The sequence below is a fragment of the Rhinichthys klamathensis genome, unplaced genomic scaffold (assembly GCF_029890125.1).
Source record: "Rhinichthys klamathensis goyatoka isolate OS25496 unplaced genomic scaffold, OSU_Roscu_1.1 h1tg000395l_1, whole genome shotgun sequence".
Classification (NCBI taxonomy): Eukaryota; Metazoa; Chordata; class Actinopteri; order Cypriniformes; family Leuciscidae; genus Rhinichthys; species Rhinichthys klamathensis.
Window position 1 is genome coordinate 1,712,777 of NW_026606897.1, and position 20,197 is coordinate 1,732,973.

Below are 20,197 nucleotides of genomic sequence, written 5' to 3' on the forward strand. Positions count from 1 at the left end.
CAACATACAAGAGAGCTTTTACTGCGCTCAACACTTGTCTAAATCCAGCGAAACAAAGTCTGCCGCAGCTATCGGTTCTGTTAAAGTCAGGTATATTTCTTTTGTTAAACCACAAAGTAAAAAACAATCTGCAAATGTTTCCACAGAGAAAGAATGTGGGTTCTCTCCCCCACAGGACATGATAGCCTGGTGGTGCTTTTGGAGCAGACTGATGACAAAGAGCTTTTCCCAAAAACGTTGACTTCTTCTGACTTCCCTTCTAGTCTGATTGGGTTTTGATTTAGCCTCCCTGTTTCCTAATGAGACAGCTTTACTACCGGTGCCCATTAAATTGCCATTACGAGCAGTTTCAGGATGCAGTAAATTCAGTGAAACCTCATCATTGCGAAATCAGCAGAACCCAGTGAAAAACACTTGCGTCCTGTTACTGTTGTCCCACTTCAGCCCGTTCACAGATAGCAGGTAAATCAAGGGGACACTGATTCAACAAGGCATACTACTTTAAAAAAAAAAAAAAATGGTCAACTGAGCCAGACTCAGAATACTCAAGAATGTGTCCACACCTGAAGTGTGTGATATAAAAAAAAAATGTCTGAAAACGAAAAAGGTCGCAACAATGATTTATAAAGTCACAACTGGAAGAAATTGAGATATAAAATTGAGATATACGTGAATTTTATGAGAAACAAAGTAGTAATTCTGAGAAATGAAGTCACAATTGTGAGAAAAAAATCATGGTTGAGATGTAAAGTTGAATTTTATGGCAAATAATGTAGCAACTAAGAGAAATTAAGTCATAATTGGATTAAGTCATTTTCGTGGATGATCAGGTTTTGGCACTCTTAATAAAATGGAAAAACAGAAATCAGCAGACGATTCCAAGTGAACACAAATGCTGGAGACAACTGCAGAAGAAATAAACTGCTGAAGGATGAGCCGCAGTGAATTGTTATGGCACTTTAGAGGATGCTTATGATGCTTTGCATTGCACTCAATATGATGAAATTGCACTCGGTAAAAGGTTGCAGAGACTATTAGTCATTAGCGATGCTAACATTGACAACTCTAATGGCTAGCGGACATAAATCCAGCTTTATATTCTTGCTCTGAATCATTCCAATGATCTTCCATACAGTGGCTGACTTCATGTTTTGGGCCAGAGCCAAATACTCTCTTCATGATTTATGCACACGCATGCACGTACGGTTGTAGACCAGGACGACGTACACACAAACATGTGTGTGTAAAGGCCAAAGTGTTAGTGTGTTTTTAGCATAGCCAAGTCCTTATGGTGCAAATAATCAGAGGAACATCACACATTCTTATTCTTAACACCTGCACATGGTGAAAAACAAGCTAGATTTAAATCCAAATGTAAGCGCCACACTAAGAACAGCATCTGTTGAAAAAGAGCATCACATCATGTTTTCTTACGTGTTGCAGCCCGCCATGAGATTAAAGTCTACATTGAAGAGCATGTGAATGGAAATATTTTGATTTCCTCAGACAACTAAACTAGCTATAATTATCAATCACCACAAATAATTTTCTGTAAAACTGAGTGAAAAAGTTTTCTTTAACTGGTGTGAATGTCAAGCAGGTCCAGCTAGATACTGCAGAGTTTCATTTTGAGCTCATTTCAGTTCAAAATAGTTAAAAAAAAACATAGAAAAATGTGTTAAACAGCAGCATAATCAAATTAGGCAAAATATTAATGAATATATTACTTTGTGGAAATCACTTGAATCTGCGTGATAGAATCACAGATTCTGTGTGGGCCTGATGTTTAAGGAAAATTGAGCAAATATGCTAAAAAAAAAATCTTGCAAAGTTAAGGAAACTTTCAGGCACATGGCGTGGGGCCGTTTGGAGCAGGTACTTTAGAATGTAGGTCAGTCAGGTGTTTCTGAAGTTAAACTGAGGTTAAACTCCATAGCAGCGACGGAGGCTCTGGATCTAAAGTCACGCAGACTTAGCCTCAAGCATCCACAGTGTTCCCAACAGAGTAAACAGACTCAAACAGATGCTGACAACACCACTGCTGCCACACACAGTTCAGAGTGTCATATGCTCTCCTGCTCCACATGTATGTTTCCAATCACCACGCTCTCTTTAATCAAATCAGGAAGTTAATGGCTTCACTGGATCATTAGAACAAACTCTTGTTGAAAGAAAGCAAAAGGATAAGAGAGGAAGTCTTATTTATTGTGACGCTACACAGTTTTTTGAGTTCCTCATGCTTGGCAAGAGGCTATGTGTAATTAAGTCAGATGGTAAAAATAGAAGGCACTTCTGGTAAACACTTTCTACAGAAAATGAACTTGACCCATGTTATTCATCACAATAATATACACTAGGCGGAAGTCTTTAATGACTAAAGACTGTTTCTGCTTTGATGCTGCGGATATTTTCTTATCGATTCATGCTAACGCCATGTAAACCGCAAACGGCTGACAAAAAAGGAAAATAAAGAACCCAGGATGTTTTGTTTTTGGAGGTTTTTGTTTCGATAAGACACAAAAGGATCCTTTGAACCCATTGGGAAGACTGTTTTTCATGGTTTTTAAAGGGTTTTAAAAGGATTTTAAATTCCCTTTAAAATCAAATAATTTGCCATTATTTAAACACCCTCTTGTCATTCTGAACCTGTATGACTTTCTTTCATGGAACACAAAATGTTTTTGTTTTTTTTAAGGATCTATTGGTCATTTGTTTTTCTTATGCTATTACAATGAAAGGCGACTGCAGCTTTTTTTAAGATTCAATAAGGATCGGATCACTGAGTTATTGAGTCGTTGATTCAATGAGTGAGTGAGTGAGAGAACTCACTCTTAACCCTCTGGGGACTAAGCCCTTTTTGGTCCGTTTTCTCTATTTTTACATTTGGGCTTATAAACCAAATGTAATGGAGATGGAACACTATGTGTTTGGTATCTATGGATTCAGAAGACCCTAAGCTAACATAAGAATGCATGTAATGTGTTTATAAAGGAAGTATGAGTGAAAAATGTATAATAAACTAGAGAATTTCAAAAACGGAAATTAGATTTTTGTCATTTATTTCTGAAAATCACACATCACACAACAATAGTGAACAGTATTTGAACAAAAAATATATTTGTCAAAGCCTTTGCTTGACAGACATGTGCAATTGTTAAATAAAATGTGTAAAGAACAATGAAAAATTTAACTTTATTTACAAATAGTCCTAGGCGTTTTTCTTAGGAATGCTTAGAATTTTCTAAGCAATGCTTTCTCCTCGTCACTCTCCAGTAATTGTTCCAGAGCTTGTTCCACCGTAAATCGTTTACTGCTTGCCATCATAAAAGTGCTAAAACAATAATATGTTATAATTGTATGTATATAAATATATATATATTATAATTGTTCTGTCTCTCTCTCTTATATTTCTCTGATAATCTGCTCCGTAAGCCTCCGTTCGCTCTCACTCCTTCTCTCTGTCCATTCAACGCTGTTTGCGTCATATCCCTAACTATATAGTACCACCCCTTGCAAGGCTACAGAGTCCTCTGATTTGCTAGATACGTCATGGTAACCTTCCTCTGATTGGATAAGAAAAATATTTCTCCATCGGCAATTTTTCCATTGGTTGTTGCTTGCGGAATCTGCCAAACAACATCGATTTCATTGGCCTTTTACATAGTGGTATTGCGCAACAAGGAAGTGTGTATATTTACAAGCCGGGTAAGTTATCACTGTTTTCAGCGGAATCTGAGGAAGACGGTAAAAAAGACCGCACCTCTCTATCATTAATAGTTTTTAAGATATTTACACATTTGTAAAAGTATGCCATTTTGGGCGGTACCGCCCAATCCGTCCCCAGAGGGTTAAGAACCAGGGCTGCTTTAACCCTTTGACGCGTACGATCACACCGGTGTGATCAGTCTTGGCTGGTCCCTGGAGTGTACGATCACACCGGTGTGATTGCATCACGTGATCAACTGCTAAATTCAAACTTGCTTTCGCGCGTTGGCTGGCGCTGAGCCAGAGACGGACGCACTCAGTGCTGTCATATATCACAACTATTGAGTATTTTAAACCACATAATGTTTATTTTAGGTTTCAGACATTTAAATACACATAAGTACTAGCAAAACAGTGATTTTGAATTAGTAAAATAGACACTGATGTCTATGGAAACGGCAACAATAATCATTTCCATTATAATAAGACGAAACGTTTTATTCATATCAGATACACATTGTGTAAGTAGCTTTACATTTGACCCTATTCTTCTCCCAGTTCACCGGCCACTTCATGTATTTCGTGAGAAACAACAGATCCGATTCTCTGAACTGTGAAACAAACTAACATGGCGCCGCCCATCGCGCATACAGCTCAACTAACGCGATCGTTATAAAGACATTTAAACAACAAAACACATCCACTTGCACATATTTGACAATCGGAATATCAGTGTTTCATGCTGTAGCTAATACATTTGTGAATATTTTGATTAGAAAAGGAAAAAAGACATAAAAGCAGATCATCACTCATTCAGCTCTGTGTTGTGATTGCGCTGTGTCACGTGACAAGAAATGACGCGTCACCATGGAAACATTAAAGTGACAGGTTCTAAATAACGGTCGCCTTGAAAAACTCACGCTGGGGGGTCAGTTAGAATATATTAAACTTACGTGTGAAAGGGTTAAAAGCTGAGAATTGCTGCCTTTGATTCCATGACAGCTGAGAAATTAATGTTGTAGTTATTACATATTTGCTTGGTTATCACCAAAGCTAGTTGATTATTATAACATTGTGCTGCCTTAGAAGTCTGTATGAAATCAGTTTTAGGAGGTACCTTCGTGTGCAAATGCTGCCCGCGAAGTCATTACCTAATGGCAGCGAGGCAACAAATCAGCTGCCTAAACTTTTAGACGCAGACCTGATCAGTTTGATTTTTGAATAAACCATTCAGACTTGTTTCAATGAACCGGATTAACCAATTTGTTCAAAAGAAGGATTCGTTCACAAATCATACATTGCCCCTAAGGGGACATAGGGTGTGTTCACACATGGCATGTTTGATTCGATTAAAACGAACCCTGGTGCGATTGCTCTGGTAGTGTGATTTATTTGATCGTGTGAACGCTGCCATCTAAAAACCCTGGTGTGCACCAAACAAGCAGACTGAGACCGCTGAAAAGATGGGTCTCGGTCAACTTCCAAACAAACTCTGGTGCAGTTCGAAGGAAATATGAACGCAACACGGACCAAAGACATGTAAACGAACCAAAAACAGGAAGATGAGACCCAAAAAAGGACAGAATTTCTCATCATAGTCGTGATGCTGCCCATCAGTTTGGGACAGGCATCAGAACTGCATCTCTTCACAGGAAATCTTCATTTGTGTGTTTGACGGAGGGAAACCTGCCGCTGTTTTGACTCCTTTACACATTTTATAAGCCCTTCACGAGTTCTCAGCTGGTCAAAATACCATCATATGTAGGCTGAGCACATACAAGCACATTTATCCCAGCACACGGCATTGTTTTGGATGTTCGGTATGTTCGGTCTCAAAATAGGCAATATGTCATAAAAGTCGAGCAATCAGGTTGTGAACTTATCCCTATAATTTAGGTTTGGTGTTAAAAATGGCAATCTGATTGCTAAGCGGACCAGGACTAATGTTTTTTATTTTTTTGGTCTGGAAAATTGAGATGGGAAGGAAAACACTTTTGTGTTCCATCGCAAAAGTATTGCATTCCCCTGACAAACGTTGTGTTTGCTTGCAAAGAAATTGCGCTCTCTCGCAAAAAAAAACATTGCGTTACAAGAAACTTTCGATAGAAGACAGACAATCTTACAGGTTTAAAAAGACATTAGGGTGAATAAATGACAACTACATTTTCATTTTTGGTTATTTTTGGGTGTGAAATACGATTTGAACCTTGAAACCATCAAGTCACATACTCTGCGATCAGTAGAGAATCTGCAGTGGTTTGCTGTGTTTGGCAGCTGCCCAACAGGTCTTGTTTCGCCTGTGATTCTAAGTCTTGGGAAGAGGGGGAAACCCTTCAGCACGACACAGAGGAGGCCTGGTGCGAAGGCTGGACTGGGATCCACTCCCATATATTGACATTGACCTCATGAGGTCATCATTTTTTCAAGAAAATGTTTGTCATCTCAAGCAAGAACTGGAAAAGCCTTCATCTGGCAACTAAAGCATTACATTAAAGGTTGTTTACCTTGGGAAACAGACAATACAGTAAGGGTGGGAAATGATAAACTCACACAATATTGTGTGACATACAGTATAGTTTTTTCATACTTTGACTTAAAGAGACATTCTTAAAAATGTGTTATAAGTTTTGAAGGCTGTAGGTGAGTGTATGTGGAAAGTATGTGCTCTTCTTCTCCTGGGCACTCATTATGAGAACATAGAGCCAGGTTCTGTTGCCGTGGTTGTGCCAGTTCTGGAGATTCCCTTCTGGAACAAGAGCTGAGCACCCATCTAGACTACTGTATGAGAAAAAAAAACTCCACCTCCCCAGTTAAACATACAGCGTATGTACATAAATGTGACAGAGAAATTCTTGCATTTCAGAACAACTCTCATTTACCTATATTAGAGAAAGTGAAAAGAATCTGACAGATTCAGTAAGTATATCAGAAAAATTGAATCTGTTTTATAGGCTCTCATCAACAAAATTATTGCCTAAAAATCAATGTATCAGTTTTTATTTATCAGCAATAATGAGAATGAAATAAAGACCTAATTTATCTTTATTAAAACAATTTTATAAAAATATCCTAATCTATCTATCTATCTATCTATCTATCTATCTATCTATCTATCTATCTATCTATCTATCTATCTATCTATCTATCTATCTATCTATCTATCTATCTATCTATCTATCTATCTATCTATCTATCGCTGATTAATCCCACATATCAATCAGCAACATAAACATAAACATAATAAAAAATAATAATTACATTTACTCAGACAATTGAGTTAATGCATGGGCTAATAATTAAATTACAAAACAAATAGTTATGTTCCTTTATTATGATTGAGCCACTATTTAATTTAAGTTTTGTCTCTTTTTCTTATTTTACTTGTTTATCATCATTTGAAAGGGAGTTGTTTACATATAATTTCAGCTAGAGTCAAATAGACTAAAAATAATGAATATGACACGACAAAATATTGACTACATTCAAAGGACATTTCTGCCAAAATACAAAAACTATGAATAAACAAAGAAACACACTGGTGGTCACTTGTTTGTAATAAATCATATCACGTGAAACACACTGAGGTATGCAAACAGAAATAAAATTGAGTCGAAAAAGTAGCTATTTATATGGCAGTGCCATCTTTCAAACAATACACCATACACAAATATCATCAGCATGAATCTCTTTTCCATAAACATCTCTGTGATAGCCGGACAGGGTGAGGGAGACTTAGGGCTGGTAAGGGAGCAGTTCTCTGGCCCTTAAATGATTTAAAATCACCACGAGCCGTGGCCTGATTCATCTCTGTCTCACTCTTGGCCAGGTTCAGGCTACAAGGAGGGCTCAGTTATTTTAGTGTACTAACAGGCATGTCATAAGGACTGTAGAGGGTTTGTTTGTTGGGTTTGGTTCAGTGTTGTTATTGTTAACTATTAAAAATAGTTTTTGTTCATTGAAATTAAGCTGAAATGTAAACATTAAATGAAAAACGTAAACCTAAAATATTTAAACTGAAGTACAATAACTTGATATTGAAGTACTAAAATTACAAATAAGGAAGAAAAAAATGCAATGATGCAAACAGATTTCAATTCTGCTGTAAAGCAGCTTTAAAAAATAAATAGTGTCATTGTTCAGCTAAAGTCAATTCAATGTTGATTCAGTTCTGTTTAATAACTGTGTGAAGTTCATCAATTATGGAATGAGTTCAATTCAGCAACAAAGCAGCTCTACAGAATACCGTGATGTCATCATCCAGCTCAGTTCAGTTCTCATCCGATAGTGTCAGTGCATTCAAGTCAATAATATTGCTGAATATCAAGAGTTCACAACTAAGCAAGCCAGAGGCGACAGTGGCAAGGAACTCAAACTCCACCGGACAGAAAAAAAAAAAAAAAAAATTCTTCTAGGGTGCATCAAGTCAGATTGTGGATTGATCATTAAGAAAATCCCATCCAGTTCCTTCTGCTTCAAATGTATTAATAAATATAATAGTATATAAGTAATAGAAAAAAAACTCAGGTTTGGTCCAACCAATGCTGTGAGATTGGGGTGGAAGTGCCTGTTTGGCTAAACAATGGAAGATAGAGACTGATTAGAAAGGGCAGTAGGAGTGTTTGGGAAACCTGTTTAACCCTTAAAAGCATACCTCGGGTCTTTAGTGACCCGGGACGTCATTCACTACCCTCCGGCTCAATATTTTTTTTTAAGTTAGACATCAACCTTCTTAGTATTCCTCAATCAATTCATTATAAACACTATAACAAGAAATAAAATATATAAAAGAATGCCTGTTTTCTCAATAATGTTTTGTAAATATTGTATAGGGTCGCTAACAAACTAAGGTGTGTAACAGTGTAAGTATATTTTTTCTACACAACAATAATTTAATCTTTGATGACTGAATAAGTGCAATTCACCTTTATTCCACAAGGTGTCAATGTCTGATACACAATGATGAAGTGACGTTTCACTCATAGTTACCGCAGGCAGAAAATAAAAGAATAGGAAGTATCATCAGCAAAACTTGAAATGGCTGCAGAGAATGTACTGTATGCAGTCAAATATTAGTGTCACTGTCACTTGATGGTGGATCTGGTGAAGAAGCTGTCAGCGATCAAAATAAAACATCTGCGATGGCATAAAACATCTGCTCAAACTGAACCTTTCCAAGCTCCAAAAGGTAACAAAATATACTTTATTTTATTCTTCTGTAATTGTTCCTCTAACATTAGGAGAGTTTTATTTGATCATGACAGGTAGAGATCTATGTTAGATAGATCCGGGTCGCTAAAGAGATATGTAAAAATGATTGGCAAAACATTCATGCATTTAAAGGGGTAAAAAAGTCATTTCTGCAAATCTCTTTTTTACATACTTCACCCTTAAAAAGATAAATCACCCCACTTTTTTTCCTCATTTAGTCACCCTTCCAAACCACGACTTTCTTACATGGAATATAAAGGATTAAAGAATGTTTACATATTTCAATTTGTCAATGGGTTCCGAAACCCATATTTTTCTAAATATCTTCTTTTGTGTTTCACAGAAGAAAGAAAGTCCAACAGGTTGTGGAATGACATTAAGGGCCCTATTTTAACGATCTGAAACGCAAGTGTCAAAGCGCAAAGCGCAAGTAACTTTGTGGGGGGACCCCGGCGCTGTTGATATTTTCCCGGCGGGATAAATGCCTCTTGCGCCTGGCGCAAATCTAAAAAGGGTTGGTCTGAAGTAGCTTCATTATTCATAGGTGTGGTTTGGGCGTAACGTGAAATAAACCAATCAGAGCGTCATCTCACATTCCCTCTAATACCCCTTTTCCACCAAAAACGAACTGGTTCGGAACTGGTGCTGGTTCAAAGTTGGTTCGGAGTTGGTTCAACTTGCGAACCTTCTCAGAACCTGTTTGTTTTTCCACTGACTAGAGCGCCCAGCGAACGACGTCGTTACGTCACTGTGTACGTCGCCATACGTCTTAGCTAGAAACGCTTGCAAGTACATTACTTTGGGATTATCTCTAACTCGTGAACCAAGAAGGCTTTTAAAACAATTGAAATATGTAAGTCTTTTAATCTTTTCCTTTGATATGTATATGATATGATAAATATGATTAGTTACTCCTGTCTTGTCTTTTTTTTTTTTCATTTATTTGTTCTATATTGTGACTGTTTTCTCCTTTGCTTACATAACGTTTTCAATAAAAAAATAAAAAAATAGAAACGCTTGCGCCAACTTCAAGCTTAACAATTACAATGGCGGACTACATCGTGTTTCTGCAAATGTTTCTCCTGGCTTTGCGATCCTATATTATGTCAGAAAATATGTTATCTAAACCCGCCCCCAGCTCCCGAGGTAAGCATGACGTGGTAAAAGAACGGTTCTAGTCCAGCAAAGAGTTGGTGCCGCTTTGGAACCAGTTTTCCTGGCCGAGAACCGGTTCTTAGGCTGTCGAAACACAAAGAACTGGTTCGCGCGCAGGCACCGGCTCCGAACCGGCTCTCAAAATGCGCTGGTGGAAAAGGGGTATAAGAGCAGGCGCGCTTGTTCTAAAGCGGGCATCAGATCTATCTATCTATCTATCGTAATAATGTATGATTTGCAAAAATGAAAACTCCTGCTTAGATGAGAGAATCAAAGTGTATAAGCGTTGTGCACACGCTACAATGATTATGGCCAAGCATGCGCCCTTAAAATAGCATAAAGAACAACACGCAACGCGCCACTGACTTTAGACTACTTTTTTTCTGGTCAGTGGCGCAATTGTTTTATAGAACAGCAAAATAGCATGAGGGAAAGTTTGCGCCGGAACACGCCTCCTCTTTGCGCTGAACCGCCCCGGGGAGCGCAAGTGTATTTCTTAGTTAACCGACGTGCGTCTGTGGAGGGAAAAGTCCGCTTTGCGCGGGTGCAAAATAGGAATGATACATGCGTCAGTGTACAAAGTCATTTGCGTCGGGTGCAAGATAGGGCCCTATGTGATGACAATTTTTAGTTTTGGGTGAACTATCCCTTTAAGTGTCACTAATATAGATGTCCCGCACCACCCAGACACATTACGTAAGGCTCTTTACTCAAAATCACACATTTTACAAGAAAAAATGCTTTTACATGGACACTTAAAATCAATTTTAATAGCACATCTATCGGTTCACCACAAAGATGGTGATTTGAGAGCAGAACTGGCTTTCAGGGACTCTAGGGAGTTACAAAGATTGCCATTGATGTTAACTGCCTACTAGTGCACTCTGTAACTCTGTCATCAGAAATGGAGTGATAAACATTCTCATGCTCTCTTCCTGTTAATTTCACCTTCCTCCATTCTCTCATAAAATTTATCTAGGCTGATCTGCTACTTGGGTGGAGTCCAGATGGTTGTGGGACCCCAGGCTCAGCCACTATACTGGGGTTATGGGGGAAAAGCTCCCTCAGGTCTAGGAAAGGACGGCAGGCGCTGAGAGGCCTCTTGCCCCGAGGCACACGTGTGAGGGGCCCCAATCACAGGGCCGAACTCCACTCAGCTCACAGGGGGACACTAAATGGATAGGGTGTGTGTTTTAACAGAAATTCTAGATGGGAACCGAAAGTTCTGATGCGTCATACCCATGATCAAACGGTGAAATAATACATGCTAAAAAAACATTACATCTGATGAGCACGTTTTAACGAATCACAACAATTGCCAATCAATTTACACAATACAATGTGAATGTGTTGGAAAATATTATGTTTACATACAGTGGACAAACGACCGCTACTTAAAGTAGTCTGATTGTAGTTTTTATTTTTAGTTACAATTTTAAAAAAAAATTACATTAAAGTACCAATTTGAGTGAAATGTTAAATAAACAAACAAACACTACTTTTCAGAATTATCTTATGCTCATCAAGGCTGCATTTATGTGATAAAAAACAGTAATAACAGTGGGTCTCATTCACTTAGCATGCATATGCACAAATTTGTGCGTGAAATCTGCATACGAACGTTTTCACGAACAAATCATGATTCATCAATAACTTTCGTTCTAGAGAGCGTCATATTTGCCGAAAGTGACGAAAGAATAGGGTTTGCAGAATGCCCTTATTTGGACATGGTGTGGGAGTGTTTTATGTAAATTACTTACCTCGGGCACACGGTCGCTCATTTAGAATACTCTGAATTCATCAACATTTAGAACGAGGTTAAGAACAAAGTCATGCGTACATACGTGTTGTGAATTAGGTGGAAAGTTTTAGTGAGAAGTTCAAATGTACGTATAAATACGAATAGCATACGCAATTATTAGTGAATGAGACCCACTAATATTGTGAAACTAATTTCCTATTTTCTAAAATTGTATTTATTCCTACAATGAAAAAGCTGATTTTTTTGCAGCCATTACTTACATTCTTCAGTGTCACATGATCCTTCAGAAATCAATATGCTGATTTGGTGTTAAAAAAAAAAAAAAACATTTCTTAAAGGGGTCATATAATGCCATTTTCATTACCGGTAAGTTAATTTGATTCTTTTTACGGTCTAAATTAAAAGTTTGTAATATACTTACATTAAAAATTCTCATTAGTATTGTAAGAAAACACTCATTTTACCTGGTCAAAAACAGCTGTTTTCAGTACGCCGTTTCAGTGCATGTGTCTTTAAATGATAATGAGCTTATCTCACCCCCGCCTCTCTGTTCTGTGGGGTGTTTTGACACAACACACGTGGAGTGTTGCCTTGACAACAATTGAGGGTATATTTTGGAGAAAGAATGGCAGCGGGAGTCTCTGAGGACATCTGTGCAATCGTAGCAATTTGAACCGGAGTCGGACCCGGAACAAGATGACGGCCCGAAGAAGTTCGACAATTAAGGCTCGAACAGGACGTTTCTGAATGGTTGGTTAACGTAATGTCACTTTGATCTATTTTTGTATGTACTGGCAGGGTAGAGTAGTGATATACGAACACTATGTGTTTACTGATGTATATGTACACAGTTTGTAATAACACAATAACCATAACTAATTGTTCATTATAAACGGGATTATGAATTATATTGAGAACGTCGTACATGGAAAACATGCCGTAATGTACCCTGAGTGGAAACCTTAGCCGCATTCATCGTGAAGCGTGCAAGCGATTTGCAAAGATTAATATGAAGGTTAATACAATTTTACACTCACTTCTTCTGGAGGTGCAGCAGGGACATGAATAGTTGGTACCGATTCTTTTTTCAGGAGCAGCTTCTTAGCAAAACCAGCTTTATACTGACCCTCGTTTATAAAGCAGTCTGGTGAGAAATGATTCGCGCAAACATGAACGCATTGACGTTGCTCGTGGGGAATATTCACACTGAATATACCTGGCAAACATTTATTTTACATTCAGTCTGTCATGTCAATCTATAAATGTGAATGTACTCTGCTGCTTCACTACCTTGATTTTCCCAGACAGAGCAAAATAGGATCATAAGTGTGCAAATGTGTTGGACAGAATACAGAGTGTGTTAAGAAGGAAGGTGTAAACCCAGATTTACGCTGTGGCACTAACCCAACTTCTCCATGTGTTTTCATGCGCTTGGCTGGAAGTGATGGCGCTGAAATCTCAGGCCTCTAGTATTCCTATCAATGATACCCCTGGTGCTCAAAGCAGCCAACAAGAGCGGCCCAGCAGAAGAGCTGCCTTATCTCACCATGATATGTCATGTTCCCCCAAGAGAAGATGTGGATCTGTATTGACAAATGCATGTTTAATGTGCTGAAATGTGCTGGAAATTTGTGTTAAAAAAGTAGAGAATGGCTTTAGCAACTCCAAAGTAATGGGTTTGATTCCCATGGAATGCATGAACTGATAAAATGCATACCTTGTAAAGTCAAAGTATAAGAGGCTTTGGATAAAGGCTGGAATACACTAAACAACATTTAAAATCTGAACGCAACCTGAACATCATTCACTTGCCGATTTGTCAACAGTTACAGAGAAAACTGGGCATCATTCACTCACTAAACAACTGAAGATCACACACTGGCTGACTTTCAAGTCATTCTGAACACAACAAATCGTGCAGAAACATTACAAATTTAAACAATGTGTTCTAAAATCAGATCAAAATTTTAGAACATGGGAATTCCATCCTCTTAATTGGATGGAATCATAATCTAAAAAGCTAAAAAAAAAAAAACACTCGTACAATACGCAATTTTCTGTGAAAACTCTGGCCCTGACTTTCGACAACTCATTCACTCTTCCGGACAGTAAAATGGGACAAAAACTTGGGCAAAAGTCATGCAGGGTACACTGGAGGAACAAATGGTGTAGAAACAGTTTTCACTTGGAAATTGCTTGTAAATTTCACAATGAAAAGAAACAGCAAGTAACCAATTGATTTAAAGATGAAATTTTGAGGTAGAACGACTGAAATATTTACCAATAATCAGTTTTATCTACAACTTTGAAAATAATTGTCACGGTGTATTCCGGCTTTAAAAGAGCCTCCTAAATGTATGTATGAGTATTTTCTATGTTATTCTACTTGGAACCGGTCGCCTCATGGGGGCAGCCATTTTGAAATCACGTGATTAAACGAAAACTTGCTTTAACTAAGTATTCTCAATAATATTTGATACTTTTGATTGTGGAATACATGAAAAATGGTTGATTGTGAATTGCGCATTTCTACAATGGCATCGCTAACCAAACATATTTGCTTTTGCTTGATGCTACATCCACACCACTAGGTGTCTCTAGGTGCCAGGCAAAAATGACATCATTCAGCGCAACGTAAACTAAACTGCTGAGTGCAACTTTAACATATTAATTGTCACAAAAAAAAAAATTCTGTCTACACAACGTTTTGGTTATTTCCAGTAAAAATGAAAAAATGACACATTTTCAATGTGGTCTCAGACTTTTGCACCTCAGTGTGCATGCTCCCTAAAAAAACATTGGAAGGAAACGATCACCGCAGCGTGTGTTTCTTCTTCTGGTCATGAGAAACTAGGTCATCTGTGAGCCAGGTTACAGCCATGCTAAAGAGAAGACAGGCTATAACAGCAGCTCTTTCCCACAGCCAGAACGATCCATTCCAAACAAACAACCAACTCGCACAAAAACACCAAAAACAGAGACAAATGAAGTAAACAAAGTACAAATGAGTGATTAAAAAGAGCAGGAAGGGATTGAAGCTATCATTTAGACTGCTTGTCATCATCATCATCATCATCATCCTCTTGATCTCTCTCACTGTATCTCTCATTCTCTTTCAGTTTCTCTCGGTCCCAGATGGGAATTTGGCATTTGGCATCTTAATCAACTGGGTTGTTTGTGTCAATGTGGGTTCAAACCCATAACCAGGGCACAAGCACTGATTGCAAGTAAACACATTGAAATCAGGTCCCACTAGGACAATGCAACTTCATTTCAACTGTGTGTTTTATACTGAAACTAGTTTAGCTGTAAATATAAGGATGCATGACCTTTAGGGAAGCACGCAGGCTCAGTTTGAGATAATTATGGCATCCTGTTACCCAAAGGTGTGCTGAGTCTTACTGAGAGTCCATAAAAGCATAGCAGCAGCATGAATCATCTGGGTGTGGAAACTAAAAAATAAAATGTGCAGGTCTAAAAGGGAATAGGCACATTGTTACTGTCTATTTCACTCAAAAACACCTGAAGCACTCACTCAGAGCCACGATACATTGAGAAAAATACTTCTTTAGGAACCGTCCAGTGTAACTGTTGTACCAGTCGAATGCACAAAATGCATTTCCAGTTTGGGCTAGCTGAAATATTATGCTATGGGGAGTAATGTGTAGCTTTGTTTTTGTGTTACAGAAAGCCGCTGTCATTGCGGACAGGCTGTAAATCGTACAGACTGCCAGTAAGTCTCAACATGCGGATTTAGTGTTTAGGTGTCTGTCGTCAGTCCCTGGCCCTGTAAATCCAATTGCTTTGACTATAAACAAGCAACCCCAGTAAAGAAATCACTTTAAGCTCTCTCAAAACACACATGAACACTGAATTCATGTAGCTTTTACAAACAACATACAATATACTGGAATGACATACACTACCATTTTAAAGTTTGGGGTCAGAAAGATTGTTTGTTCATGTTTTTGAAAGAAAGAAACTAATACTTTTATTCAGTAAGGATCCACATTTGTAATGATATATAAGATTTCTATTTCAAATAAATTCTGTTCTTTTAAACTTCCTGATTATAAAAGAATCCTGCACACACAAAAAAAAGAAAAATCCACAAAAATATTAAGCAGCACAACTGTTTTCAACATTGATGTTGACAGAAATGTTTCTTGAGAGCCAAATCAGCATATTAGAAGGATTTCTGAAGGATCATGTGACACTAAAGACTGGAACAATGATGCTGAAAATTCGGCTTAGCCATACCAGGAATAAATTGAATTTTAAAAAATATTAAAATAGTTCAATATTTCATTTTTGATCAAATATATTTTTGATGCAGCCTAGGTGAGAATGAGCCTTCAAAAGCATTTAAAAAAATCTTACTGACCCAAAACGTTTTAACTGTAGTGTGTATTGTATTGTATATAATATACACAAATAGTACATATAGACAACATTAATTTAGTGATTTATTTGACTGATTTCTAGCTGATCCAAATCTATGGGTCCTTGAGGCACATTGACATTTTAAATAAATTAAGTTTGTAAATTATAATAATTTATAAAGTTTGGTGATTTTTTACTATAGCAAAATAAACCTATAGCTGTTCAAAGTGAGGATTAAAAATAGAAGGCCAGAGCTGCTTACACTGAATTCCCAACATTGCATACTGTAAATACAGTACGTCATATGGCTCTAATGTAATGTTCTGCTTTTGTGTATTTGTATACACATTTGTATACACACAGACGCCCCGCCACCCACATGCACAAACAACCTTTTAAAAAGGGAAGCTGATACCCTCCAGCTTAAACATACGAGTATACCACACAAATACACTTCAGATGCCCAGATGTAACCAAACGAAACACTGAAATGCACCATCACACGCACCGTTCATTGACCCCAATAATTACCATTCACAAACGTGTTGCTCCTGTTTGCCCTGGCTAATTTATTCTCTCCATGCATGTGAGGTGAAAGGTCAGGCATGTTAACAGGCTGCTAAGAGCTTCCTCTGCCTGGGGATGAGGTTGCAGGCCAGTGGGGAGGTCTAAAGGGGACTGGAAAACCCTCTCCGAAAGGTCACCCGCATTTCACAGCCCACTGCGAGAGGGCAGCGCCCACATGCTTTAACGTCCAATAAAAAGGCTTGGCAGGATGTTGCAGATCGTAAACTGAATTTCAACAACCCCCCTGACACCCCTCCCTCTGAGGAAATGAAGACATTTTGATGCTTTATTGACAATTAATAGTGCTGGGTGGAAAATGTTTGGTGCCCAGCTTTAAAATGTATTGTGTCGTAGTTATTTAACTCCTTGTGATGTGGTGTGGATGTATAGATATTTGGTATTGTGGTATAGTGTTAGTGGTTTGTAGTGACACCACTGGTAGTTACAATATGAAGAGTCAGTCACAACACACTTCAGTGAACACTAATTCATAAGAATATACAAGCATTTACAATTTTAATTATAAATCTACTCATTTTGTTACTGTTCTATACTTAAAATTCTGATGTAGCTATTAATTAAGTTGGGGCGATATATTTTAATAATATATTTACAATAATTTTGCTGACGATAAAATATTAACATCATAATGATTTTATTGCAGTTTTTAGAATTCCACAATATTTCAATATTATTTGTGGTTTAGTTAATAAATGGATAAATCAATAAATATGATTCAAAGTTTTGATTTGATTCATTTCCATAAATCTGTTGAAACTGTCAATTTCAGTAAATCAGTTAAAAATTCTGATTCAGCAATTAATTTGACACTCAAAAATGTTCATGGAAGTCTCTGAGTGACATTTTCTTAAATTAGAAAGTTACAACAAAAACACAATACAGCTTAAAAGTTTGGTGTCAGTAAGATAGTTTAATGTTTTTCCAAAGAAGTCACTTATGCTTAAGGCTACATTTATTTGATTAAAATTACAGTAACAAAAATATTGTGAAATATTATTACAATTAAAATAACTGAATTCAATTTTAATATGTTTTAAAAAGAAATGTATCCCTGTGATGGCAAATCCGAGTTTTCAGCATTCATTGCATCAGTCTTCAGTCACATGATCCTTCAGAAATCAGTCTAATATGATGATTTGGTGCTCAAGAAACATCTTATTATTATCAATGTTGTTTTTGATGAAAAGAAAGTTCAAAAGAACAGCATTTATTTGAAATATTTTGCAAAAGTATATGTTCACTGTCACTTTTAAGCAATTTCATGCATTATTGCTGAACAAAACTAATTTCTTTAAAAAAAAAAGCTAAAAATGAAACATTTTAACAGTAGTGTATAGGCAAATATTGCTGTTAATTACTATGCATCATGTGTCTGGTGGATATATATTATATATTGTAACCTAAACAATGTTTTATAGCGCTCGTTTTTTATGTTTGATCTCTTGAATCATATACATTGAGTGTACAGTGTCATGTGTGGTCATGTGGTACCTCTGAGGATGTAGTTCTGGTAGTTTTGGTCGGCCTCAGCTCCCACTTTAATCAGACATGTGAGTCCCTCAGCCATCACAAACTCATGCACCAGATCTTTATCATCCTGCAGGAGAAACACAAGCAGCAGAAACTCAATCCAAACAGTTGCACTTGTATGTACAACAAACACAGAAGAAACACAGCATAACAAACACAACACATGGTGTGTAATTGAATATCTTAAAGAAATTAACCATCAAGAAAGTGACACTCCATCATATGAACAAAAATGTTTTGTTTTGCCGCAACACACTCTCAGGGGGACCAATGAGAATTCCAGAAAGGTTCAGTTGTGCTTTCAGATCTGCACTTGATTTCAAACTGACATGGCCCAAACCGAAGCTTACGCATTCCTATCTGTCAAACGCTCTGTCAGTGTTTTCTCTACGCTCCCAAAAGGTTCCCACTCCTACACCAACACATGTTGCATTGTTCTGCAAACTCTCTGTCCACCAGGTGCTGGGAATTTCTTAAAATAACCTAAAAATAGCTCAACATGCTTTAATAACGATTAGAAGTTCAAACAGAAAAAAGAAAAGAAACATGTTAATCTATTAAAGTTATAATACAATTTTACAATTCAAATTAAAAACAATTTATTATGCAATTTGAATATATATATATATAGTATGCTATATATATATATATATAAAGTAGTAATAATTGCATTATAATAGAATAACATATATATATAGTATACATTATAAAGTATAATATAAAGCATTAATCTATTAAATTTAATAAAATTTTAAAATAAAATAAAATGAATTGAATTCTGCCATTTAAATGATTTAGAATTTAATACATTTTCAAAATGATAATTAAAGGTATTATTGTATATTTAGAGAATATTTCATATAATTTTTTTTATCAACTAGTTTATTCTCTTATTTTAAAGCTAGCTGCAAAGATTTTTAAATGCAGTTCTGCAGTGTTGTTTTATAGAGCTGTCCTGGACTCGTCCCTGTAGTTCCTTCAGATCTCCCTCAGTGAGCACTTACAGTTTTAAATCCTTTTCACTTCCTACCCATGGAAACCCTTTGTGTTTGGGCTTGAGTAAGTTTGGGTTGCTAAGTGCTAATCGACTGCTTCCCTGCAGTAAAAAGTCCATTAAACACACTGTATAAGACGTGTGAGGAGCAGTACGTGTCTCCGCTTGATTTATGGCACTCACAAACACACACACACACACAGGCCCACGGCTGGGCACACTTCACTAATTCTACAATTACAGCATGCATCCTTCCTCCGTCCTGTATGTCATGTGTGGAAGAGAATCGGGCTCCAGCAGTCACTGATGTCCAATATTTCTCCTGCTTTGGGATTTGTGTGGACACACCCTATTGGCTGATCTGAAAATGATTAGGGGTGTTGGATTTGTGGAATTTATATTGGCGCAGACAGTCTATAATGACACAGTATGCCCATGTCTGGAGAAATGCATTTTACTGCACATGCAAAATATACTTAAATGCACGACAGCATAAAGAATGCAATTCTTGCCGTAATTCTTCCTGAGTCGGGTGATCAATCAGATGACTGCTCATGCATACAGTTCTCAAGTGATTCATACATCTTCGATTAAAATTTAGGGAGATTTTGAGGATTATGAGATTGGTTTCAATAACTGGAACTGCTGAGCTGGAATTTGTGTGTGTGTGTGTGTACATGTTTTTATATCCCTGTGGGGACTTCAACCTGAATGCACACTGACTCATGGGGACTTGTGTCACCGTGGGGGCCTAAATTGAGGTCCCCATGAGGAAACAAGCTTATAAATCATACAGAATGAGTTTTTTTGAAAATGTAAAAATGCAGAAAGTTTTCTGTGATGGGTAGGTTTATGGGTAGGGTTAGTGTTAG

The 20,197-nt window shown here is 37.2% G+C and overlaps 1 protein-coding gene across 5 annotated transcripts in view; it reads right to left on the reverse strand.

Moving 5' to 3' along the window:
- fhod3b (formin homology 2 domain containing 3b) overlaps positions 1-20,197 on the reverse strand; it is a 245,730-nt gene that overhangs the window by 91,008 nt on the left and 134,525 nt on the right. For all 5 annotated transcript variants that reach the window (XM_056234474.1, XM_056234477.1, XM_056234475.1 and 2 more), the window contains one exon: positions 18,293-18,398. In XM_056234474.1, coding sequence (XP_056090449.1) covers positions 18,293-18,398 — 106 coding nt within the window. The remainder of the gene's footprint in view (positions 1-18,292; positions 18,399-20,197) is intronic.